This window comes from Pipra filicauda, unplaced genomic scaffold (genome assembly GCF_003945595.2).
Source record: "Pipra filicauda isolate LSUMZ 115617 unplaced genomic scaffold, ASM394559v2 scaffold35_size7292922_pilon, whole genome shotgun sequence".
Classification (NCBI taxonomy): Eukaryota; Metazoa; Chordata; class Aves; order Passeriformes; family Pipridae; genus Pipra; species Pipra filicauda.
In genome coordinates, this window is record NW_024104487.1 from 4,865,346 (window position 1) to 4,891,741 (window position 26,396).

General features: G+C 37.8%; 1 protein-coding gene across 8 annotated transcripts in view; it reads right to left on the bottom strand.

Annotated features, from left to right (window-relative positions):
• Window positions 1-26,396, bottom strand: part of ANKRD31 (ankyrin repeat domain 31) — a 61,120-nt gene that overhangs the window by 27,681 nt on the left and 7,043 nt on the right. For 6 of the 8 annotated variants that reach the window (XM_039384558.1, XM_027710000.2, XM_027710011.2 and 3 more), the window contains exons 6-15: window positions 25,560-25,600; window positions 25,284-25,376; window positions 19,846-20,505; window positions 16,649-16,773; window positions 16,070-16,191; window positions 13,308-13,478; window positions 10,286-10,428; window positions 7,307-7,451; window positions 1,595-1,801; window positions 662-804 (exon numbers count right to left, since the gene is read on the bottom strand). In XM_039384558.1, coding sequence (XP_039240492.1) covers window positions 662-804; window positions 1,595-1,801; window positions 7,307-7,451; window positions 10,286-10,428; window positions 13,308-13,478; window positions 16,070-16,191; window positions 16,649-16,773; window positions 19,846-20,505; window positions 25,284-25,376; window positions 25,560-25,600 — 1,850 coding nt within the window. The remainder of the gene's footprint in view (window positions 1-661; window positions 805-1,594; window positions 1,802-7,306; window positions 7,452-10,285; window positions 10,429-13,307; window positions 13,479-16,069; window positions 16,192-16,648; window positions 16,774-19,845; window positions 20,506-25,283; window positions 25,377-25,559; window positions 25,601-26,396) is intronic. The other 2 variants (XM_027709998.2, XM_027710001.2) reach the window with 2 other exon arrangements.

Here is a 26,396-nt window from a genome sequence, read left to right on the forward strand (position 1 = left end):
GATAGAAAGGATTCATTGTGCACACATAATCCTTTAGTTACAAACTGCTGACTAAGTCTGAGACCAAGTCTGGATCTAGTCATCTGAGATGGAGTTTAGAAAGCAAAGGGGTCCTTTCTGGACATCATGACTCAACAGGAGGGTCCCCCTTCCGGTTCTGTTCCTGTCCTCTATGCAGCAAATAATCAATGTATCTTGCCTCAAATCTTGTTAAACAACTGTCGCATTTACCAGTGAACTTTGCTAACTCACTCTTTTCTATCAATAAAGTATATTGTTCCTTCTCTCTTACGTGTGAAATGCATCACTCCACTCTGCAGCATCACTCCTCCCTGCAGCAGGGTTGGACTAGACAATCAAACCAAGAATGCTCAATTTTAGTATTAAAAAGCCCAAACCTGGGAGAAAACCAAAAGAAGTTTCTGAATTTTTATGATCTGTCTGCTGTACTAAAAAAGGCAACTAACTGTACAGTTTCAACTGTCACTATTGAAAAATATTTCTTTCTCTAATTTGGATCACTTTAAAAATCCTACTTTATTTCCTAAATCCAAATCTACACTAAAATTGTATTAATAACTTGAATGAAAAGAGGATTTTGCTCTGCTGACCCTCTGCTGGAAATCAGCTTCAGGAAATCTTACGAAAAAGAAAAATGTACCTCCAAATAATTGCCAGAAACAGCATCGTGTATTGGTAAAACACCATCCAGACTTCTGCTGTTGACATCAGCACCTGCTTTCAGTAATTCTAAGATCACATCAGTAAATCCCCCACTGGAAGCTTCGTGAAGTGCTGTCCAACCTAATAAAGGCAAGACGACACACAGCATGCATCTGATTTGGAAAGATCCATACAGATCGCTTAGTAGTGATTATACATTTTGCTGCATTTAAGATAAATCTTATACAAATAACCATCTTGAAAAGCCAAGGTCAACTATTTTCTGTGTAATTCAGTTTACCTCAGAGAAAAATGTAACCAATATTAAGCAGAAAATATACTGCTTTCTTTTCTACTACAGTACTAAAAATAATAAAAGAAACAAAACACTGGAGCAGAAAAACTCTAGAAATTCAGAAGCACAACATTAATAGTCTCATTTCTAATCTCACTACCGTTGTATAATATTAAGTCTGCCAGGCATCTAGAATAGAATACAAGGCATTTTGAGAGTATGAAAACAGAAATATGTTATACATTTGGGCAGAGAAAAAAGAAAAGATAATCTTGTCATCTGGTTTTTGTCCTTATTTCTTAAGGAAATAATACCTGTCTGAATGTGCTTCACACACATACATATACATGTGTATGAGCATTATTTCTCTCACCAAACTTTCAAGTTCACTTTCTGTACACATCTCTGAAAATGTGTTCTTCAGCAGAGAAGCAAGACCCTATTAATACCTCTGCTGAGAAAAGGTCTGCATTACTTCCACGCTGAGACACAAAATCCAGGTATTCACTGATTGTGCTTGCACTTGTTTAATGAATTCCTTTTCTCCTCACAATTTTAAGTCAAGAATCCATATTTATACTACAAATTATGTAAAACTGTATCATAAACAAGCCCATAAGAGAGTAATTTTCAAACCTGCATAATCCTGTTCATTGACACAAATTCCAGATGATATCAGCGCCTTCACCAAGGACAAATCTCCTCTCTTAGCAGCAATATGCAGCTGAGTTTCCCCTTTTTCGTTTCTCTTAATTTTCTTCTTTCGTCCAGTTCTTGAATTACGGGTAGTGTGTACAATTACAGGTTCTTTTCTGGTAGATTCTAACAGCATATTGGGTGTTCCTTAAGAAATTTTTGCACAAAGAATGTTTAATTATAAACAGAAAATTAAGCTTCATAACTCATTTGAATTACTGTAAATGTGTGCAATACTGTTGCTTTAATTAGTCAATAACATTAACTGACTACATCAAAAGGTTAAAAGGTAGTGTGTAAGAGCTCAGACAACAAACAGACCCTAAACAAAAGAAGTTAAAGTTCAAATCTAGATGATTTAACAAGGGTACAACAAATGTGGGATGAAACAAAAGGTAACAAGGTTAAAGTTCTATACTGTACAGAGATAGGGAGTATGTTATGTTTCTTCATGGACTGCTTTCAAGATACCAGGCGTGGCTGCTAAACACATAAACTACACACATAAATGTATTTAAGAAACCATATAAAACTATATCAGTTCCTAATTCTGTATCGGGAAAAGATAGATACGTGTGTATACATATATATATATATATATATATATACACACACATATGCGTGTATATAGTAGCATAGATAAATTGTCTTTTAATTAAACCTATGCAGGATTGGACCCATAATTGTAAATAAACTTGATTTAATCCTTACTGGTTCACAGAGCAAACAACGCCTACTTTAATTTTATCATGTGATCATCAGACAGGTTCTAATTCTGAAACTAATTCAAATTATAAATTCAAATTGAAATACAAAAAAAAAACCCAGATGACCAAAGTACTGATTATGCATGTAGAGTAAGGACAACCCCCTTCTCAAACTGCAACCAAAAAGACAAGGTATATAAATCTTCAAAAGCTCTATCATGCATGTCAGCTTTTTAAAAACTCCTGTACTTTTCATTTTAATATCATGCTATCAATATTTTCTTAAAAATTCACAGTGGTCTTTCTCTGTTCTCTTGAAAATCTGTAATTCATTCAAAAAACCTGAAAGTGTAAGGTTTAAAACGAGCATTTTGCATGCTCTTATTCTTGGAGATTTTGTCAATTTATTCCTATGAACAATTAGTTGCTGCATCTTCCTCTTCTCATCAGACAAGCTGTTTTCTCAAATATGTGCGGTCAGCAGTATCCACTGGTATCAAACATCTTCCATGATTTGACAGCTGCCTTTCTTCAGGCTCCTCCTGCACTCTGGAAAATTTGCTTTTCCAATGTTTCCTTGAAGGTAAACTACTGAGCTTGTCATCCAAGACTATTTGCAAGAACACGAAATGATATTAGAGACAGATATTCACTGAGGATAGATCCATACTAACTTTAAACTATCCTGTTCAGGCACTGCTCCAGCCAGACTATGGTGGCATGGAGCTCACGTTAGGCTTTTCAAACCTGTCTGAAAGCATTCAGGTAGTCCTCTTTGCACTGTGGGTGCTTGGCCCACACTGTATTGGCAAACAGAAAAGCTCAAGAGTTCATTTTTAAAATGAAAACTGAGATTCTAGAGCACACAGAGCCATGACATTATTAAAATACTTCTCCAATTTGAGACCTACTTTTCCATAAGATAATGTATTGTGTTTTGTCTAAAAGCTTCTGGGTCTGAACTCCCAAAGCAATCATCTGCTTTCTGGTTCTTCCTTTTCTTTCCCTTTGATTCATGGGAGAATGTCCAAGGGACTGTTTACAGACATTTAAGAAAAAAAAGGCACACAGCAGCCCATTACGCTAATGACCCTTAGCAATACTGGCAGCCAGTGAACAGAAATAATTGCAGAGTTTTCCAGTTAAATTGCCATGCACAACAGTTTGCTTCACGGCTGTTAGGAAACATTTGCAAAAGCATAATGGGACACTGGTATGTGAATCAAAATACTGGTCCTCTGTTGGATGCACTGCCAGGTGGGTCATGAGCAGGAAAGATCCAGATCTTGGCAAAAACAAAGTCCACTCAGTACAGTATAAAGATAAAATGAACAGATTACAGTAACCAGCAATCAGGCTAGATCAGGCTGACATACCTCAACAACTTCAACTTTGTGCTTAAAAAAGACATTTCAATACCTCAACATTGGTCTAAGAGCAAGGTTGAACTGTAATAAAAGAAGCAAACTGTTTGTACCTTCCTTCCGTATAAGCACATTAGGAATGTTGGGAGCCTAGTAAGTGACCGACTGTAGATGACAGCAGCCCTGCATCATTTCAGAAGAAAAATTTCTATTCAAGAATAGAATAATATAAGGAAGAGCAGTGGGAGGTAGGAACAATCAGATGACATACTGTGGCCAGTTAATGAAGAAAAGGCATAAGAGAGCAAAAATCTGAAAACTCCAAAAGTAAGAAAACATTATCCCATCTTCCCTTTTTTTCTACTGCAGTCTGAATGTCATTGTCCTGGACCCCAAACTTATTAAGGCCTTCAGTTGTACAAAGGGCTATACCTTCTTGCACCGCCTCTCAAATGGCAACACTCTCCTGGTACAAAGGGAATAATTAAATTTTATCTGAACAAAATATTACCTGAAGAATCTCTTTTGAGGAAAAAAGCAGCCTGGGAAATGCTATTTCAATGGAGACCAAAATATAAGACACACATTCAGAATAAAGTTTTTTAAATCATAATTTTATATATAGGAGGCAAAAAATAGAAATAAAAAAATCCAAACCCGTATTAATGCACACAGACCTTATTATAAAGGTTCAGTAGGAACATAAGAGCTACAAAAAAGAACACCTATAGAAAAAGGAAACATTTCTACGTTCAGTGTTTGTTCTTCCAGTAATTAGCATGGGTGATGACATGTATTAGATATGCCATGGATTTTTTTTCCAGCATGATTTAAAAAATTCCTACAGCAGGAAGAACAAAATTTAGAAATAGGAAAAATATTGCCAAGAACTGGAAAGCAGTAAGTAACAAGAAGCACCTACTCCTTTCCTTCTCCCTTCAGCTTCCAAAGGAGAACACACACTTGTAGTCCAGAAACTCAAGAGAGCAGGGACTTAAGAAGGGTTGAAAATAAGCAACCACCTGAGACAGGAAGAGGGAAGAGTGTTCTGTACAACTGAAGGCAGAAGACAAGACGACTCTATCATAGAGAAAAGGATCAGCAAGAACTTCAAACAGTTTCTTGAGTGGTTTTTGTCATGTGTAACAGGACACTGCACAGATTGGCTGATGGCCCCTTAACTTTTAAGACTAGTGAGCATCCAGACCAAACTGAAGTCTCCAAACAGAAGGAGAGTACTCATCAAACAGAAGTAAAAAATGTGCATGTTGATGGTATGTGAGCAGATGTATTTGTCCATATTGTGTGTGCATTTATGGGGGCTGGGTGTATATTTGTTATATTATTACATAACCATGCTCTTATATACACCGGTTTTAAAGAATTTAATGCACATAGGAGCATGAATCCCATTAACTTTCAAAATATACTTGATGTTAGCATTCATTTACTCAAAGGTAACCAAAGTTTGACCAATAAACCCCAGCAACACATAACTGCAGTTCAGAGAAAAAACTTAAATTTTTTGCTGCACACACTTGGAAAAAAAAAAAATCAAATGTTATATCCACACACATATGCACTCACATATGCTTCTATAAACCTATATATACATATATATCTATAAATCCACTTTTTCCTATGTATGTATATGCATACATTTATACTGACACAGTAGTTATTTGAAAGAGAAGTTTTCAAAGAGCTGAAAACACTTATAAATTAAAAAAATTGAAGAAAAAATGTCAGCAGAAAAATATTAATAACAGCTAGGAAGTATTTCACAACATATCTCACACTCAAGATGAAAAGCTGCAGTGATTCAAAAACTAACCTAGCTTAGGAAGGGAAATACAAAGCAATAAAAAATGAGAAATTAAAAAAATGGAAATGAATAGTAACAAGTATAAATAAGGAGTTGTAAAAAACTGATGTGGAAAACAAAAGAACACAAGGAAATAGTCACAGACAGCTGAAGTCCTAAGAATGTGCTATTTTAAAAACCTATCAAAACCAGAAAAAATAATTCCCTAAGTTTTATTTGAAAGACAGAAAGAAACAAAAATTGAAAAGAGATCACAGTTTACTTTACATATAGAACATGCTGTTACATATGTATAACTTGTCTACAATATTGTGTGTAATAGTACTTACCATATTTAGCTTTCTAGAAAAATTTTCAAGCCATAAGGGTTTTATTTGAAACTAAAACATAACAATATATAAAATATTTATAAAAATACTGGAGTCTAATCTTTGTTGCAAACAGCACCTTGCACAAACCAGAAATGGCAAGAGTAAAGAGTGACATTGTACCTCCAAATTTTTTTGAAGATTAGTGACCTAAGTGATTTTTTTTGAAACTTAAGAGGAACCCCTGGCTTTTCTCTGTAAGACTGCAAGTGTGATTCAGGGTACTCAAGGAGTCTCAGAGCAGCAGGCTGAGGGCGCTCACTGGCACCCCATCCACCTAACTTTCATATATCACCCAATGGCTTGTCATGGGCAATTCTGATATTGTCCCAGTCCCTCTTCAAGTACAGTTTTGAGCTCTGTCAATGAGCCCCACTAGCTTAAGAGCAAAGACCCTCTTCTTTCTCTGAGAAAGGTGAATGCCATCTGACACCAGCAGGCCTGGTGACATGTAAACCATCCCACTACTGAAAAACCCAGAACTGTGGCAGTGACATCAGCTATGGAGCCATGTTTTAATAGACTGGCTTTGTCTGTTTCTTCCAGTGTCGCGGCTCACAACTGGGACAGTGGAAAAAATTTATCTGTGCACCAGATTCCCCTACCAACTATCCCAAGGTCCTGAAGTCTCTTTTGATTCTCCCTGGACTATGCATTGTGGCTTTACTGCCACCCACATGGAAAAGCAATAAGGGATGGGGACTCCTTCAAGACTTAAACATGCCACAGCTCACACTGGCCAATGGGTGTCCAACAGTCTTAATTTTAGCTCTAATCAAGGCTTATCTTGTGACACATCTTTGTACTCGCTTCTGATCAAACAGCCTTTTCTGAACCTTCTTCTCAACTTAGTTCCCAAGATTGTACAAGACCCAACTTCTTCCTTAGCCATAATCACGAACTCTAACTCAACTATTTCCTTACAAACTCACTAGCTGTTACCTACACCCAGCCCAACAGTAGCAGTTAAGGCTTGGCAACTCATAAGATCTACACCTAATCCTAGATTCACCACTTTTTATCCCATGGATCCTTTAAAATTCAGACTATATGCCAGTTTAAAACCAAATTTTATCCCTAGCTCTAAACCATACCTCACCCATCAGCAAATCAAGCCATGTCCCATCTTCCATTTAGACAGACAATGACTACTGTGCTTCACATCTTCATTTCAAATTTAAAGGTAACTCCAGTCCAAGAAACAGCTGGACATCATTATCATTTATACTTCATCAATGTACAGCAACTGTGGAAGGTAAGGAGCTGCTACTCAGGCATCAGACACTGAAGTCCATAGAATCACTAGCATTAATTAAAGAAACAGTTTAACAGATGGTCTGAATTTCTCCATTTAGTGGTGATGCTACGACAGAATAATTCTTTCCTACCTGATACTGAATATCCCCTGGATTTTTCCACATAACTGGTAAGAAGTTTCCTCATAGATGGGTCAGAAGCTTCTTCTAATGCACACCTTCCCATTTTATTTTTTAATAAGGGATCAGCTCCATACCAAAGTAGTAAGTTCACCATCTAAAAAAATAAGTTTTTTAGATCATATCTCTTCTGGCAGTATTTTCCATACTCCTTACATAGGCTTCTCTCTCTTGTACTTGACAACACAAGCAACTAAAATCAAATTTCTCTATATTCTAGTTCAAATACCCTAAGCATTCCCCTAAATAAGGCATTATCCTATCATCTTATTATTTTCATTTTTATAAATTGTTCCAGTTGCCATTAGGACAAGGTCTCCCAAAATACAGGGTAGGATTCATGGCCCCATAGCTATTAACTGGTAGAAAATAACAGGGTATGAGCCAGCTTATCCATTTAGGACATCACAGAACACGTGGAGTTGGAAGGATCCACAAGGATTGAGTCCAACACTCAGCCCTGCACAGGACTGTTCCCAAGACTCACACCATGTGCCTGAGAGTATTATCCAAGTGCTTCTTGAACTCTGTCAGGCTTGCTGCTGTGACCACTTCCCTGGACAGCCTGTTCCAGGGCCCAACCACCTGCTGGGTGAAGAACCTTCTTCTAATATCCAACCTAAACCTCCCTTGACACAAATTCCAGCCATTCCCTCAGGTCCTGTCACTGGTCACCACAGAGAAGAGATCAGTGCCTGCCCCTCCTCTTCGCCTCACAAGGAAGTTGTAAACTGAAATGAGGTCTCCCCTCAGTCTCCTCTTCTCCAGGCTGAACACACCAAGTGACCTCAGCTGCTCCTCAAGGCCCTTCACCATCTTCTCTGCCCTCCTTTGGACACTCTCTAAGAGCTCAATATCTTTCTTATATTGTGGTGCCCAAAACTGCACACAATATTTATTCAAGGTGAGGCCACCCCAGTGCAGAGCAGAGCGGGACAATCCCCTCCCTTGACCAGCTGGTGATGCTTTGCCTGATGGCCCCCAGGACACAGTTGGCCCTCCTGGCTGCCAGGGCACTGCTGATATCTACTTTAGGAGAAAAGAAATTTTGATCTAGATGTGTCGATTGTGACTCCTGTGACTGCAAAGGGGAGCTTTGACAGCTATTTCAGATATGCAAGATATATCTGATCAAATGAAACCCATTCTGATGGTCTTATTACCATTATTACGATTTTTGTACAAATATAAAGCCTGATTTTGTTCTTATTCAAGAAATGACCTTTTTAGCAAAATGTTCAGCCAAGCTTTGCAGGCATGGGACATGAGAAATTTACAATCTGATTGTTTCATTTCTGTGGGTAACCCTGCAATCTTATTCCACCACTAGTGTGATTTTACTTGTACCTCTGCTTTTGTCCCTTCAGCACGTTATAATTTCAGACTGACCTTGATTCACATCCTCCACCCATGTGTTCGAGTCCCTCATTATTTCTAACCAGACTGCTAATGAGAAAATTGTTAGTGACATTTTCTCAATTCATACATGCTCCTAACAATAGAGTAAAATAAAATGGGGTCAATCAAGAGCAAACCTCTGGATTTTTTCAACCAGTAATGTTGAGAACTCTTCTTCCACAACTGTGATCATACACACTTGCATGCTCTCCCCCTTAACTGTACCAAAAAATCTTTCCTATACTTACCATTTTTCCTGAAATAAATTAATTTGGCTAGATAAAAGGCATGTTTCCAATCTACAGTAATAACTTCATGCAGCTTTGAAAAAAACAGCTTCAAATACTATGTTACCAAAAGTCTGAATCACCATCACTATCACTGTTTTGCTGCTAGTCAGAAACAACAAAAACTAAGTCTGACAGATCACTGCAGCAAGACAATTTTACTGATAGTGAGCAGAGACTGAGTAAATATAGCATCACCAGGTAGCACCATTCCCTCTGGACATACCAGCTTGTATGTAACCCTAACTCAGCTCTGTGCTGAATGATCTTGGTGTGCCTCAAGTGACCTAGTTGAAATGACTGTTCTTCCAACATCATTCTAGTTGATGGCCCCTAAATATTACTTGCAGAGATGCAGAGTTCTTCATGCATAACCATGGACATGGTGTGTTAGGTACAGTCACAGAACACAGAAATATTTCATGAACCCACAACAGTCTGTGACGCACAAGTTGAAAACCATTCCTGGGGCTCTCAAGTTCAAGAAAAAATTATTAGCTGGAAGTCCACCTTTCCTCTTTGCTCCAGGGAGATTTGTGAGGAAACAGAATAAATCTCATCTCAGTTGTGAAAAGAGCAAATATTTAGGGCCAAAACATCCCACAAAAAAATACTTAAAAGATCTTGGAAATCAATAACTACTAGGCAGCAAACGTGCACTTCTAGGGAAAGAAACTGCAAGCAGATAAAAGGGACACGTAGAACTCCTACATAAATTTGGGTCACCCTAGAAATATGCACAGACATGCCAGCTGGAGGCAAGCTCTGCCAGACTGAAAGAGGATCCACAATTCAAACACAGGTTTATGAAACCACAACACTTGGCAACAAATCTTACAATTATTTCACATTCACTATTCAGTTAACTTTCAGTTTTAAGACCATACAAAATATAAAGCTATGCCTTCATAACCCTCCATGCTACGTGTTAAAACAGAGTGTGCATGGCTGTGGCAGCGTGCAATACAAGTGTGATTATAAAATCATGTATTAAACAGTAGCAATCTATTCCTCAGTAGTACACTGTCCCCAACAGTTAGAAAAACAATTAATTTCTCCTTCGGGAAAAATCTTGTAAAGCATGGAATGGTTTGAACAGAAATCAAGCAGGAAGGACTTGCAAGCTCCTGAATTTGCCTATAATCTGAAAAGACCAGTCACATGCAAAAACATTATGTGACCTTCTGGACTCAACAACAATAATTTGTATTACTAAATCATAATTTGTGTTCAATTTGGAATATACCTCATAATGGCCTTCTTTAACTGCATCTTGCAACGGTGTTATTTGTTCCTTTTCTGCAGCATTAACATCAGCACCTGCTTTCAAAAGCAGATTTGCTATCCCATAAAAGCCTTCCATACTTGCTATATGTAGTGCAGTCAAGCCTATGAAAAAGAAAAGCATGTATTTCACATTCGGGTAAAAAAAATTCTAAAAATTTATGTCAGTTTTAGGTTGCCTATTAGATAAAGATTTCAGAGAGTATACTGAAAAGGTACAAACTGATGCATTACAGTAAGTTGTATGAAGAAATATTTATTTAAAAGTCACAAGGGTTGTGAGATCTCGCTTTTCACAAAATTTGCACCTACTGAAGAAGCAGACGCTGTTGTAACAACATTAGTTTTAGATTTGGTAGTTCTGTTACGAAATGAGAGAATTATTTGACCCATATCTTGGTAACTTCTCCTGGAACAAAACATATATGCTGTTTTAAGAACAACACAGTTTTTCATGGCACTCTTATTTATATAGCTATGCTGAAGAAGGTTAGTAAGAAAGAAGTTACAAAAATAAAGACGTGAACTATTACCAAACAGAAATGTTTTTTAAGACTACCCAAGAATAATTTGAGTGTCCAAATAAATTAAAATTCCCTACTGAAATTCCATCTTCATTCCTAGCTATATGGAATAAGCTTCACAATAGAATTCTACTCTATGAAAGAGGTGTTGAAGGAAAACGTGGAATATAAGCTTTTGAACTGAGTTTAGCATAGCCATGCATCAGCTCCTTAAACATGTAGGGTGAGAGAAATAAGGGAAAAACAGAGAGGATTTTCCACTTTCTATCTTCCAACTCTCAAATCAACATGCCCTCCAGAAGACCATTTTGATCAACAGTCTTACTCTTCAACAATCTTCCATTATAAGAAGGTTGTTGTTGGGGCCTAATTCACATACTAAATATGTGAATTAATAAGGCTTAATGAAACTCTTTTGCTACCATAGAGCAAAATTATCTTAATTTCACTGGAGAGAGAAATTCTCAAGGCTCTCTTATACACAGCTGAACCTGGAATATTGTATATTCCTACAAATTGTGTTTATTATGAAATCTGTTAAGGGGAGAATTAAAAGGTTCACTTAAGGGAATGTATTAATTTTTCCCTCAGTAAAATGTATCCTCTATCTGATACAATAATAAGGCCCCAAAAAACTGCACCTACAATACATTCAACTGATAATTCTTAGGGATTAGCGACATGAAGCAAAGATGCTGTGCATGCTCCAGATCAAGAAGAAACACAAGTTTCACTGCAACTGTTTTTCAGATCCCTTGAGACACCGTGAATCAAGACTCAAACTAAGAGCACAAGACAGCATTTCTAACATGCTGTTCATATCCTACATGCTGATGTCCAGGAAATAAAAAGGAGAAAAAAACCCCAAACCAAACAACAGAAGATCACAAGAACTCAGCAAAGTACTGAAGTAGAATATTGTAGCACAGGAATAAGGAAAAATACTAGGCTAAAATATAGATAATCACTGGTGAGATGCTTTAAAGGAAGAGAACAGGTACAGAGGCAGAATATAATTCGGAACAATGACTCCCAAAGAGATCAAGATGAAAGTGCATGTCAAAATGGCACAGGTCTGGCAACTATTTCTTTCTGACTATACCTGCCTCAGTAAAAAAAAAAAAAAAAAAAAAAAAAAAAAAGAAGCATGGCAGGTTAACCTCTCATCTCTTCAAGGAGTACAACTAAAAGATACTTTGTGCAGCTGTGCTGTTTTTGCACTAAAAAACCAGCAACCAGAGCCTGGGGAATGAAGAAATCGTGGCCTGGTAAAACATTAAAAAGGCAGAAAAAGGAAGCAACTGTGACAGCAAAAACTAGAAGCAGTGCACTTTGGTATACTTGTCTACTGTGGCTGCACTATCAGCACTTCTCTGTCGTCAGCATGAGGCTTTGAACCCCACCAACAAAATATTTTCTCACCTGCCTCTAGCACAAGTTAATACATATTATGAGTCACTCTGTTAGCTCAAACATCTGTACTCCAAAAGTCTGAAATCTGCTGTTGACCCAATCTATCTCCCAGTATATTCCAGAAGATAGATAATTTTTAACTTAATTTTGGACTGTTAAGTGCCTGCATTATGCAATAGCCTATAACTGCAGAATGTGAGTTTTTTCCTTTCCCACAGAACAGTTGTGAAATCCTAGCCACTAGTATGGTATGAAAACACTCTAAGAATTGAAGTTTTCTACCAAATGAGCCAGTTGTCTGAAACAATCTTCTCTTTTGTTGTGGAAGTTTATCAGATATTAAGGGAGGAGATGGGGAAGTGCAAATAAGAAACAGTCTTATGTTTGAAAAAACCAAGTGATACTTAAGGTGCAAAGCCTTTGACACAGAGTATCACACATGAAACTGGATAAGGTGAATTGCTTCAAACAAAACATTAACAGCTGGCCACTATTTGTCATTCCTTTTTTTTTCACACCCAAGATGAAAGAAAAATGGAAAATACCAAGTAGTCACAACTTTCTTAGAAAGTTAGGACAGTGCCAAATTATAAAACTACAAGTTCCCTTGAGATGTAATGGGCAAAATCAAAGTCCCTGAAAAATTAAACTGAAAAATCTACATCTTGGTGTCTCAAATTGGTCACTGAAGTGGACAAAACTAACCCCAACTTTCAAACCCATGAAGTTGATTATTTAATTAGGGACTGCTTTGTGATAAGCAGGCACAGAACTGTTGAATTAAGGCTAAGTAAACCTAATTGCATCACTGTGTAATTTTTAAAGTGCTTACTTTTCCCTCCAAATTTTCTTTTCTCATATAGTTTTATAAGTAGATCTACGTATTTTACCATGAACAAGTACCAAGTGAAACCAATAAAAATATAATAATCTACTGACCAGTAACAAACCTACAGTCTTGTCCACTGCACACTCATAATATATGCTTTTATTAGTTACAAATGAACACTTCACTGAAAATAGTATTTTAATACAACTGCAACTTACCAGAATAATCCTGAGCATTTACATTTCCACCAGCTTTTATGATCTTACGTACAAGGTCTACATCTTGATGAGTAACAGCTCTATGCAGTAAATTCTCACCATACACATTCCTCCTGTGGATTGCTGAAAGTGTAAGAGGGCGAGCCAGACCCTTACCAAAGGCTTCTCGTTCTGAAAAATAATGTTAAAAGCTCTGCTGCACAGAAAAATACCTTTTCTCTCTTATTTTGGCACTTTGTATTACAGTTAGTAAACGATCTTTCTGAAGAAACAAATGCTCATTCAATCTAGTAGAAATGAGTATCTCAAAAAACACATCACCAGTTAAATAATAATACCATTCAATAAAAGATGCCATAGGCAATTCTATAACAAAAATGCAATTGAAATGCAACACACAGAAATATGACTTTGTAAAGGTATGTTAACTTTAGACTTCTTCCTTTCTAATGACATTTTTGCAAAGTGCATTGCTTCCCAAAGGATGATAAAACTGCTATTCTGCAATACAAATCATTGTAAGGAGACCATCTCAATAACTAAGTCAGTTATTCAATAATTTAACTTTTAAGAAAACTCAAATTTATCAACCATTATTTTGTAATAATTTTTCTTTTAAAACCTCTGCTTTGTAAGGAAGTTTTTACATTCGGATAGTGATTGAGATTAGCTCCCTCAGACTACCTTTTCCCATTACTTCACAACCAGCTCAGCCTTTTCTGCAAGGAGTGAAAGGTGAATATGAGGCCTAAATGTAAAAAAATAAAACGTAAAAGATACTATTTTTAATTTTTAGTTTATTATTTTACAAAACAAATGCTATCTCCCATTATGCACTCATCACAGTTTTCATCTTGGCAGAAATTATTTCCAATACATAGATGAGCTCTTCTGTACTTCACTAGCAGTGCCATTCCAGCATCCCTTGAAACTGTGGTGAAGAGCATCCTGGCTACTGCATCTGATGAAAAACAGAGAGGGAAGAAAGAAGGGAAGAAGAACAGCAGAACTGCCTGCAGGAAAACACAGTACACGGCCTAGGCCATTACTTCATCTACTAATGAAAACGCTTGGGACAGCAGGCTACATACACTGCTCCTCTCCACAGGCTGTAGCAGGTGTGTCTCACTGGCCCTAAAACTCTGCCCAGGTGTCAGAAATAGACCTTAAAAATCATAGTTCTTCTAGAGCTGTAACTCACACAGCCTGATGTCTCTGTTTTGTGCATGGTGATATACTGTGAGCTCAGACTAATTCTCGAACTTCTTAAGTTCTTGAGTCTGTAGATTTTTGGAATCTAACAGATATGGGTTTATTTGGGACCTTCCCTCAGTTGAGCACATGGACAGTCCCTCTCATCTACCTGCCCAGCCTTGCAAGACCTTAAGCATTTCAGATATGCAGTCACTAGTCAAAGCTGGTCTAAACTAGCCAAGCAGTTCAGGAGGGATTAAACTGTATAGATATACACAGAACAAGGCGCAGTTTTATGCTGCAATTTACCTGATTCAACTTCCTCCTTTAAGAGGACCTATTTCCCATCACTTCCACCTCGCCTTCCCTAGCGCCTTCCATGTGCCTGACCTTGTGCCAGCCCAAATGAAACTTATCATCGGGCTGTTTTCTCAGAGAATTACCAAACTAAGATGACTCATGGGCTCTTGATTGCTAGGTCTGACACAAAAAGGAGATAAACTTCTACACTGGTTTAACGCAAAGCTACCTCTACAGGCATTGCAACTCTTTCTGCAGAAATCATGCTAAGGAACCAACAGCCTATTTATTGAGCGGAAACTAGTAAGTCAGTTTGAAATAGAGGAGCAGCTACTCATTCAACTTTAAGTCTCATCAACATAGTGCTTCTATCATGAATACTTAAAATCCTGCAAAAGAGAAGGTTTGTTAATTGGAGGCAGAATTCTTCACGTTTTGTAAGATCTATAATGTAGCTGTTACAGTTCAAATACTTCCAAACTTTGTAAGATGTTTAAATGACTGTAGATTCATGGATAAATCCCAACTAAGTGGCCTTTAAAAAAAAAAACAAAAAAACCCACAAAAAACAACTTTTAAGATCCCAATCTTAAAGGTGCTGGAGTGAGGACAAAAGTAAGGAGATTCTTTATCCTCCTACAAAATTCCTCAGTGAGGTAAAGAACTTGTCTGTATGTATCTTCAAAGGATGAAAAATAGTAATCTTTCTGTCTGACAAAGCACATCACAAAGAAAAATACTTTACAAGATGCTCCGTAACTGTGGTAGTGAAGGCCCTATAATCCTGTAGGGCCTGTAGGATAACAACACCAGGCATTCAAAACAGAATAAACCGTTTTGTAGAGGCCAATTCTTGCGGATGGCACAGCCCTGAGAATGAAGTTGCACACAGAACACTAAATGACAAAAGGATATATAAATGCGTGTCGTTTATATACTTTTTCACTCTGCATGAAAACATTTCTCTTCTTGTCAGAATACACTGTAATTTTTTTTCATATAAAACACTGTGATAAAAATTGCATCCTGAAAAACTCATGATTCTTAAGGAGTTTATGCAAACAAGTCAACTGTTAGGTTGCTAATATGAAGGTTTTCAGAAGTGAGGGAAATTATTGATAATTTAATTATTAAAATGAATGTTTCTACCACCTTTTAGATAGAAATTCATGCCACAATATATTGGTAAGGTTATGAATTGTATTTGATTCAGTATAGTTGTTCAAATAATAAGATAATCTGTATGAAAACAGCATAAAATATCTTACTCCGTTTGTTGTCAATTCTCCTGCTTCTCCGATTAGCTTCTGTATACTCATTCAGAATTATTTCTTGCCATATTCTGGTTTCTAGATTCTGCTTGTCTTTAGAAGTAGATTTCTGAATTTTACTGACAAGAGATTTGCTTAGAATCAACAAAATTATTCTCTTTATAAAACAATGTTGACAGTAGAGGTAATAATATGAACGTATCTGATTTTAAAAGGAAGTAACAGCATGCAAGTACACAGGCTAACTTAGGTAGTACTTAATAAAGAGTAAATCAGAGGAGAAACAAACTTCCAGATCTTTTAATAAAAGGTAAAACCTTTACTTTTTGATCATTTTAAACTCATTCGCATGACAAATGAGTATTCTATATGCACTGTATTTATTACATTAATATTTTTAAAAAATTAAGAATATTATGCATTAATTTCTCATACTCAAAATCCTTGAGTTTGTTTCATGTTATACTGCCACTGTGAGACATTCTCTGCTGAGTCTCTTCAAGTATTTTATGAGAGGAAACACAATCACAATCTCTGTACCTTCCTGAGGAGGTCTCTCTCAACTTCTTCACTTACCTTGATATTGTTTGGGCTGTTTCTGCACATGCTGTAAGCTCCACTGAATGTGAATGTCCCTCACCAGTTTGCTTTTTACTAGAGGTGGCATCCCAGTAATCAGGAATTACTTCTTTCTCTCTCTGCTGATCACCCACAGGTTGTGATAAAAAGAAAGAAATATTACAAGCAACCAGTAAGCATGCAGTAAAACAAGAGCTGTATATAAAAGAGCTCCAAGAACACTTATAAATTGTACATGTCTTCACAGACAACAGAGGTGTTGCTTAAGTGAATAACTGGATTTCTACAGATAAGAGAGACAAAGGCTGCCATAGGAGAGGCACCCCTGAAGTAGTGTGCCATACCATGTGCTCCTGACAGAAACAGCCAAGAGAATTAGGATACTCAGAATCACAACTTAAAACATAAATCTCGGCTGGCTGACAGCAAACAAAAGTTGTTCTATCTGAAAGTTATCTGGACATATGAATTGACTTAACAGACTCATTTCAGTTTCTTATAGACATGAGCTCCTGGCCTAAAAAGTTAGATAATGTTTTAGATGTCTTAAGCTGGCCCATCTTATCTCACCCTTGCAGAAGCCTAGAAACAGACACAGGGTAAGAACCATGTTTCACTCGAAGTTCAGTGACTCCTAACTGAGAAGTTATTTCTGAGCTACAGACACTATTGGTGAGATTCACTTTACTAACCTTCAGCCTTCTAAAAGCCAGGTAACTAGATGTCACTAGGCATCCTCATTACCCCCACTACTGACTAAGAGGAAGAGTTACTTTCAAAGATGAGAGTGATTTACTCATCCTAGAGGGTGCAATTGATTCGTGTATACCAGAGACTTATCCTAACAGTAATGGAGAGAAACCCCAGCCTAAAGATAGGTCATCCCATGCAAGTTAATTTGAGTTACTTGAGTTTATTCCCTGTTTTAGCCAAGTGAGTGTGACATGCCGTCATGTACCGCTCAAGCTGCTGAAACCTGGGTACTCATTAGTGCATTACTCACTTGAGTAATGCTGAAAGCTTCTAGGACACACCCTCAACACACATGCATAGAAATTCTTTCTCAATGACATGGGAGGACTTGTTAGTCCTTTCCTGGGATACTGACAGAAATGGAGAATTCATTGATTAATTTTTTTAATTGACATATTTAGCAGAGAAGCTACTGAAGAGGTGAATTGCTTTCCCAGAAGTGGTCCTCCTGGATCAAGGGATGATGCATACCAACCTGGGATATGGGGTTGTTTAGCCTGGAGGCTGAGGGTGGCCCCTATCACTCTCTGCAACTACCTAAAAGGAGATTGTAGTAAGGTGGGGACTGGCCTCTTCTCCCAGGTAACAAGTGACAGGATGAGAAGAAATGGCCGGAAGTTGTGCCAGGGCAGGTTTAGATTGGATATTAGGAAAGATTTCTTCACTGAAAGAATGGTCAGGCATTTGACAGGCTGACTAGGGAAGTGGTGGAACCATCATCCCTGGAAGTGTCCAAAAAACATGTGGATGTAGCACCTGGGGATATGGTTTAGTGGTGAACAGGGTGGTTCACAGTTGGATGGTTGGACTTGATGTTCTTAAGAAGTCTTTTCCAACCTTAATGATTCTATGGTACTTGGGGAAAATCAAATATGTTACTTTACAAAACTATCACAGCAGTACTTTTTGATGGTTAGAGAAGAAGAAGAAAACATTTCAATGAAAAGAAACCTCACGCTTGCTTTATAAGACATCACATACTAAAATAAATGGGCTATCTAGCACCCTGACTGCATCTACAGGACAGGACAGGCTCTCCTCTTTAGGGCACTTGTTTCACCACAACAAGAATACTCAGAAGAAACAATAATGAGAAAAGACCAAGGTGAAGAATATACTGTTAGAATTCAACAGTTACTAACATATTAACTGGGATTTTTTTTCTCATTAAATTGCCTCCTTACTTCCTGCCTTCAAGAACACCAGGTGAAGACACAAAAAAAAAAAGCTAAAATTGAGTATTAATCAGCAAGAGGTTATAGATACCCATTTCCACAAGACTCTGCTTCATAATCTTAACTGTGATTTTGAGTAGATCTATACATAAAGCTTCACACAGCTGTGCTACAAATTTCAGAAATCAACATGTCACTTAAAAAGCTTTGTAAAGTGCTATAGTTCTGAGACAATTATATGACAGACCTTTCAGCACCTTGAAATTGCCACATCTGTGGTACATTTTATTACATGCTATGATATTCAGTTAATATCGCTATGAAAAGACAGAATTAACTCATAGTTTTTGGATGCTTTATACCATTGTGGGGAAGCAAAGTGGTTGTAAACCCACTTTGAATAGCTGGCTATACATAACTGATCATTGATTTGCAGATCCAGATTATTCAAAGACAACACAGAGCAGACAATCAGATTACAGGTTTACAAGAGATGCCTATTACACTTTGTAGCATAAAGATGCACATCCTATATGTTGTCCTCTTTCCCTTATTATAATCTAAACAGGAAGAGATTATGGCATTGCTTTCCTTTCATGCTCCTCTCCAGATTTTTGCATTTGAATACAAATGACCTGTTCCAGAACACCTTTGCAGCACAAGGCGTAACAAGAAGGATCACATGCTGTATCCATACATTCACTGACTTCTTCAGGGGAGGACATGGACATAAAACCATGCCTTAATTTTTTCATCAAGTCTCACATAAGCACAACTAAATCAAATAAATACACTTCTAAACACATGTGTAAAAAATCCCCATTGAGTAACCTTTCCAGTCTACAGAAAAGACACAGCTGAATTTATTTTATAGTACTTGCAAAGCGTTTGTATGATACAGCAGTGAGAACTGTGACAGAAGAAAACAGCACACTATAGCCAGGAGAAAAAATAGAACTGTATGGGGTAGGAACGTAGAGTTTTTGAAATTCCCATGCTGATTCTAGACTTCCGCATCAGTCACTGAATTAACTTTAACAGTATTTCCTGTCCCAGCAGGCTGAACTTTTTCATCACATGGATATATCAAAGCAGAAAATACACTACTGGACTTTTAAAACAAAAACAACTTAAGTGATTTAAACATGCAAATTACTGATGCCAGTTTATTCTTTACTAAGATTCACATCTCTAAGTAATTTGGCTACTATAAAACATTTTATGATAAACAGGGATTTCCAAATATGAATTAAAGAGTGTATATACTTGCTCATTTGTTGTCCTCTGAGAGTCGGATCCTCTGAAGGCATTTATTTCTTTCACCTGACTTGTAGCAAGTTGAGGGTCCATCATGTTTGTTATTTGTGTACAGTCATCATCTAATTGGGGAATGCTGGGTTCTGAATTTAGCTGCTCTCCCTCGGTGTTAAGCTGTCTCTCAATTGGCACCATAGGAGTGATAGGTTGTAACACAGATCCTGACAAAGCATCCAGAGGCCTCACAAGCTCTACCGGCAGGGCATCACTGCTCTCAGCTGCTGATGGATCAGTGGAAAAGGCATGACCCTGACACTCTAACTTGTCAGGCAATGGGTTTATCACTTTAAGACTCTCAGAATCACCAGGGGATGTTAACACAGCGCTGCCGTCAAATCCACCAGTCTCTATACTCTGTTCAGTGAATACATCCATGAAAATCTTCCTTGGGGATGTCAGAGAAAGATTTGTATCATTATTAAGGGAATGCTCCTCTACTACGTTATCAATGTCAATAGTGGTCACACAGGTTCTGTGGCAATCATCTAAAACATGCTGAAATGTATCTTCTGGTGCCTGTTCATTTAGAACTGTTACGTCTTCCACAGGGCCATCTAGACAGAGGCTTATTTCTGGAGAGAGATCTTCATTACTTAATTTTTGTGAAATCTAAAAATTGAAACAAAAAAAAGTTCACAAAAAATAATGGAACAACTTTTTCTACAAAGCATTTAATTAATATTCACTTTAGAAGTCATCTACATATATACATATATATGTATATTTTATTATCAATTTTTACATAAACTACAAGACTCAAAGCCCTCCTTCACACAATTGCAGGAAGGCTTAGACTGAGGTCTCAGTTTCAAAAGTAGACCACTTCAGCTCTTGACTTTCATAGCAGTGAAAATCCAGAGCAAGAGAGACTAGATCTGTTAAAGATACTATGTCATTGCCAGTGACCTGAGGGTATTAAAAGGCTTTAAAAGAAAGTAATTAAAAATTTCTGTCAAGTAGAAATAATGAAAATTAGTATATTCATAATAATAAAAAACATGTAGTTAGTTAGTTTCACTAACTAACTACAAAACATGAGTTTTGATTATGTGTATCCCACACAAACGTGGAACATCTGTGCCTCACGAACTTCAGTTCAAAAGCTAAGAAGTTTGCATATTTACGTTTCCACACTGAGTACAGAACACAAAGGCACAACTGTTCTTGGAAAAGTAATACTGCTTCTGTTTTTCTAACCACTTTGAGTTGCTTTCAACACATGCATCTGTTTTTATACCAAGACATAGGTTTTTTATTTTTTTCCCTATCCTTGTTTCAAACGTTCTGCAGAAGAAAGTATGGTGCCTCCACCAACCTAAACCATATTTTTTTCCATATAACATTTGTATATAATAGTGCTCTTACTTAGTAATACTAGTCTTAAGAAAATACCTTTCAATGCATTTTTAGAGTCTTGCTGCCAGCAAGTGGTAATACGGGGCAGTGCAAGAAACCTTTAACCACTGGTAACATGATTTCAATAAAGCTCACACACAGTAAAACAGGGCAGAAATCTGACAGCATTGAGTCACATTCAGTTTGTAAGTAAACATAAATCCCTGCTTCTTTGTTGAAAACTTATTCCTCAGAGAGCTGTTCCCTGTCTTATATCTTTGTATGTAATTCTTCCTTTTTAAGTACTGACTATTTTTTACTTTGCTGTACTGAACTACACTTTCTTTTTAGACCACTTCTCTAATGTATGCAGACTATAAACCAACTGCATAAAACCCCTCTACTGGCACAACTTTCTGTACTTGAAGAACTGTGGTATAAACAGCACGTATGTACATTACAAACTTCCTAAGAAAAATGCTCAGTGTAAAGGGCAGGTGAAACTTACATTTATATTAATGGAGAAGGCAGGCAACGAAGGATTAATTTTGCAAGATCCTAAAAACCCAAATGCCAACTGAAATCCAAACCCTACGTATGATGTGTTCAAAAAACTTCTGTCCAATACAGATGCCTAAACTTCCTTAGCACTCATTTCTGTTGGTAAAATCCTGTGGGACTTTCTCTACAAATAATTCAAATCTGCAGAACATAAAAGAAGTTTAAACTTTCCCTCCCTAAAACCCAAACCCATCCTCAGCTGCCACTTATGCGCAAAGACACTTAAAAGCCCCTGTGCCTAAGATCCCTGTACCTTCAATCGTCTGTTGAAAAGCAACAGAGGAGCTGCCGAAGCAGCAAAGCTGAGCCAGCTGTGACTGGAATCAAAAGTGGGAGCTCTCTCTTCTGTCGATCCCAGCCTGGTAAATATGGTTTGAAAATACCTAAGTTTCATTCAAATGAGGAACAGGATTCCCCCTCAGTCAGCAGTTCAGCAGTAAAGTATCAACACTGTGGTAAACACAGGTTCAGGACCATCTTCCACCAGAAGAGCTATGCTTCAAGCAAATTATTTTAAAAAGGGGTTTCTACATAAAAAAATGTACCACTTCAGCATAATGCTGTTGATTATCTTATGCCAACCATGTCCTGGCATCTGTGAATCTCTTCCACTGGTCACACTGCTTCAAAAAACTTGATTTAAATCCCACTATTCTCATGTCTCAATTATTTGCAGTACAAACCCAAATCATAGTGCTCCTTAACCCAGGCACAAATTCTGGTGACCTAGCATCAGCCCAGAATGTCTTGTCTCCCTCTCCACCTTACCCAGTAAGCATGCACTGAGTAACAGCTGAGCACAGACACAGTCAATTCCAGCCTCAGCTGATTCACAACCTAGCACCAAAGGAAACAGGTAGACAGGGAAGTCAAGAAGAGGTTTCATAAAAAAACCAACTTGACCATGGATAAAGAAACTATATGTTAATACATGTACTGCATCAAAGGCCAGTGAGAGAGCCAGGCTTTGCCAAGCCTTAGATGTTTACTTCTCCTTGCACACTACATGAGCAAGGTTAAATCTGGCCTGGCAGCTCCAGCAGCCAGCAGGACATTCACATCACCTTGGTGTTGGTGAATCATGACACACAAGGACTTTTTTCCTATATGTTTGAGAACAATGTGAAAATTATCAAGAAATTGTAGGCTTTTGGGTGTCACAGCCTGTGTCTTACAAATGTTACAACACAAAAAGGGAATTACTAATACTGCAGTATAAATAATAAGGGTGGAGTAGAAATATTAAATGGACTACTGTATCTGATAGCTCTGAGTAAAAGAAGTTCAGTTGTTCAATATACACATGCAAGAGAATCACTATAGAAGAATTAAGCCTTCAGAGAGATCAACATTATCAGCTTCTATAAGAGTGCTTTGCTGAAGACTACTGCAATATACTGAGACAGGAAGAAGGCACAGAGAATCACACAACGTTTGAGGGCGGAAGGGGCCTCTTGAGACCAACTAGTCTGACCTTGCTGCTCAAGCAATGTCAGCTGCAGCAGGTTGCCCAGGACCATGTCCAGTCAGGACGTAGGTGGAGAATGCACAACTGCTCTAGGAAACATGTTTCAGTGTCTGACACCCCTTCTCAGTTAAAATGTATGTTTTTGTGTCCAGACGGGATTTCAGATTTCACAATTTCTTTTGAATTTGTGTCCATTTCCTCTTGCCTTATCAATAGGAACGACTGAGAAGTCGGTGTCCCTTATCTTCATTCCTAGCTGTCAGATGTTCATACACAGTGGTAAGATCCTCCTCAGCATTCTCTTCTTCTGGTTCAACAGTTCTGGCTCTATCAGCCTGTTCTCATACGGAAGATCACAGAATCACAGAATGGGCTGTAGTCCAATGCTCCTGCCATGGGCCAGAACACTTCCAAGTATATCAGGTTCCTTAGAACACTACTCAGTCAGACCTTGAATGTTTCCAGAGATGGGGCATCTACCAGCTCTCTGGGAAACATATTCCAGTATTTCAACACCCTCATCATAAAAAATTCCTTCCCTATAATATCTAATCTCAATGGACTCTCTTTTACTTTAAAACTATTAGCCCTTGTCCTGTCACTACAGGCCCCAAGGAAAGGGTCTGTCCCCATCTTTTTTATTAGCCCCTTTTAAGCAGTGAAAGGCTGCAATGAAGTCTCCCTAGAGCCTCCTCTTTTCCAGGCTGAACAATCCCAACTGTCTCAGCCTGTCCTCATCATAGGAGAGGTGCTCCACCCCTCTGATCATCTTTGTGGCCCTCCTCTGGACCCACTCCAACAGGTCCATGTCTTTCCTGCATCCAGAGCTGGACTCCAGTACTCCAGGTGAGGTCTCACAAGAGCAAAGTAGAGGGTCCACCAGGATACCCAGGTCCTTCTCTGCAGAGCTATTTTCCAATCAGCTCATCCCCAGTTGTACTGGTGCCTGAAGTTATTTCTCCCCAGATGTAGTACTTCACACCTCCCTTTGTTGAATGAGATTTCTCTCTGCCCCATTCTCAAATCTGTCCAGGTCCCTCTGAATGCCAACACAACTATCTGGTATATCACTCACTCCTCCCAGTACCATCTCTGAACTTGCTGAGGGTGCATTCTGTTCCATTTTCCGGGCCACTAACTGAAGATGTTGAACAGTATTGACCCCACTACTGACAGACTGACCACAACAGAAATCAGTGTTGCTACGTCATCAAGGTCAAGAAAACCCAGCAAGACTAATTTTGTGGTGTCAGAATTCTATGCAGACTATCTTAATTTATAGATTTATCTTGTGTTTCCAGGGACACACAGAATTAAGACGCTCACTGACTCTCTGCTGGTTGTCAAGGTGTCCATTCTGCGCTTGCTGCAAATCAGTCTGGGGTGGCCCTTGGTTCCTCTCACTAAAGATCTTTCTGCAGGACTCAGATCGTGCCAGTGCCAACATCAGCCAATATGCAAAAAGTATAATTCACTGCAGTGATTATTTCCAACCTTCTTTCTCCAGGCTCCTAAAATATCCTCTCTGGAGATATTCTCAATGCACTCAATCTGCCTATTCTCCAGAGGCTATTAATCAAAGACAATCTCTTTTTCAAGGCATTTAGATTTTGTTCTGTTGGACTACTTCTGTGCAATGAGAATGTTTCATTTAATAAACTTGGTATTACAGGCTTATATTTATAGCTGCATATTTTTTAGAAAAGAAAAGCCTAGGAGATTTCAAGTTTTTTCCCCTTGTTTCCAAGACAAAGAATACTTGGCCCTGGTCATCAATGGTATTTGCTGCAAGACATGAACAATTTGCCATACTGATCTCAAATCTACCTTTGGTGAATTTTATCAAAAATAGTTGCTTTTTCCCCAACTATTACCTCAATCAGAAGGACAGTTACAGATAATCTATTCCTCCTCAGAAACCTTCCAAATGTAATGCCTTTCCCATAACTTTCATTGGTGGGAAACATTTTAAGCTACTCAAAAGTCTTCATTACTTTATCTTATCTTAAGTAACAGCCCTTACAGATTCTGTGTCATGATGATGTCTTCCCCACTTCCCTTTTACTGCTGTGCTCCTACCCTTGTGTTCTGCAAACTTAGGAACTACAGTTTTTACCTAAAAAGCAGAAAATAAAGTTTAGCTTTAAAGGTGTTTTCACCTAATGAGCAGTGACAGTTTCAACAGCTATGTGCTTGCTTTTTAAAATGAAAGAAACAGACATTTTTCAGTAAAATACTCTATAATGCTAAATAAATTATATGATATTTTATATACATTCTCTTGTAAAAATACACTTGCCTTTTCTTCTGAATCCTTTTGAAATTCATTCAATTTCATATCTAAATTAAGGAGAGTAGACAAATATTTCAGTTTTACTTTTCACTTCTGAAAGTTCTCATTGCCTCTACAAAATGGCACTATTTCCTAAGTTTAAGCATAAAGTTTCAAACCTTAAAAATTACTATAGTCATGTTCCCTAAATGGAACTGACAATAAAATTTCTAGTCAGGCTCTGTTAGCCACTAAATCATACCCCAGAGCTATTTTGTCACATTTCTTCACTGTGGTTTAGAGGCCTGTCTTTCCAAAGACTGTCAGCAGATGGTATTAACACCCGTTCCACAGGATAAGACTTATCCCCTGCCCTCTCCAATTACAATGCAATTAGACAATAGTGCTAAAATAACCTAATAACTTACTGCCTCTGGAAAGGGATGATCCCAACCCCCCTGCTCCTATCACTCTGTTCTGACATTCATGTGACTCCCTGGCAATTTCCTCATCAGAAATAAAGTGAGTGTTTTTCTGTAGAGTTAGCAAAAATAAGGTAAAGGCAGAAGACAAATAAATAGATGGGGCAGTCCTGCACTGCTGGGAGCACAGAGGAACGGAGGCACAACTAAAGTAGCATGAAGTAACATACAGACATGGGGAATAGTAGCATTTCTGTTTCTCCTTTCTTAGAAATGTCTCTGATTCTTTGATATGTTAGTAAGAAACATTTGGGAACTCTCAATGACCTATTTATCTTACACAACCATATGGCACTTGAGTACTAAGTATATTTGTGTGGCCTGTAACTTTTGTCAGAAAATTCCACGGTAATGAAATAATTTTATACTGGATATATAGCAC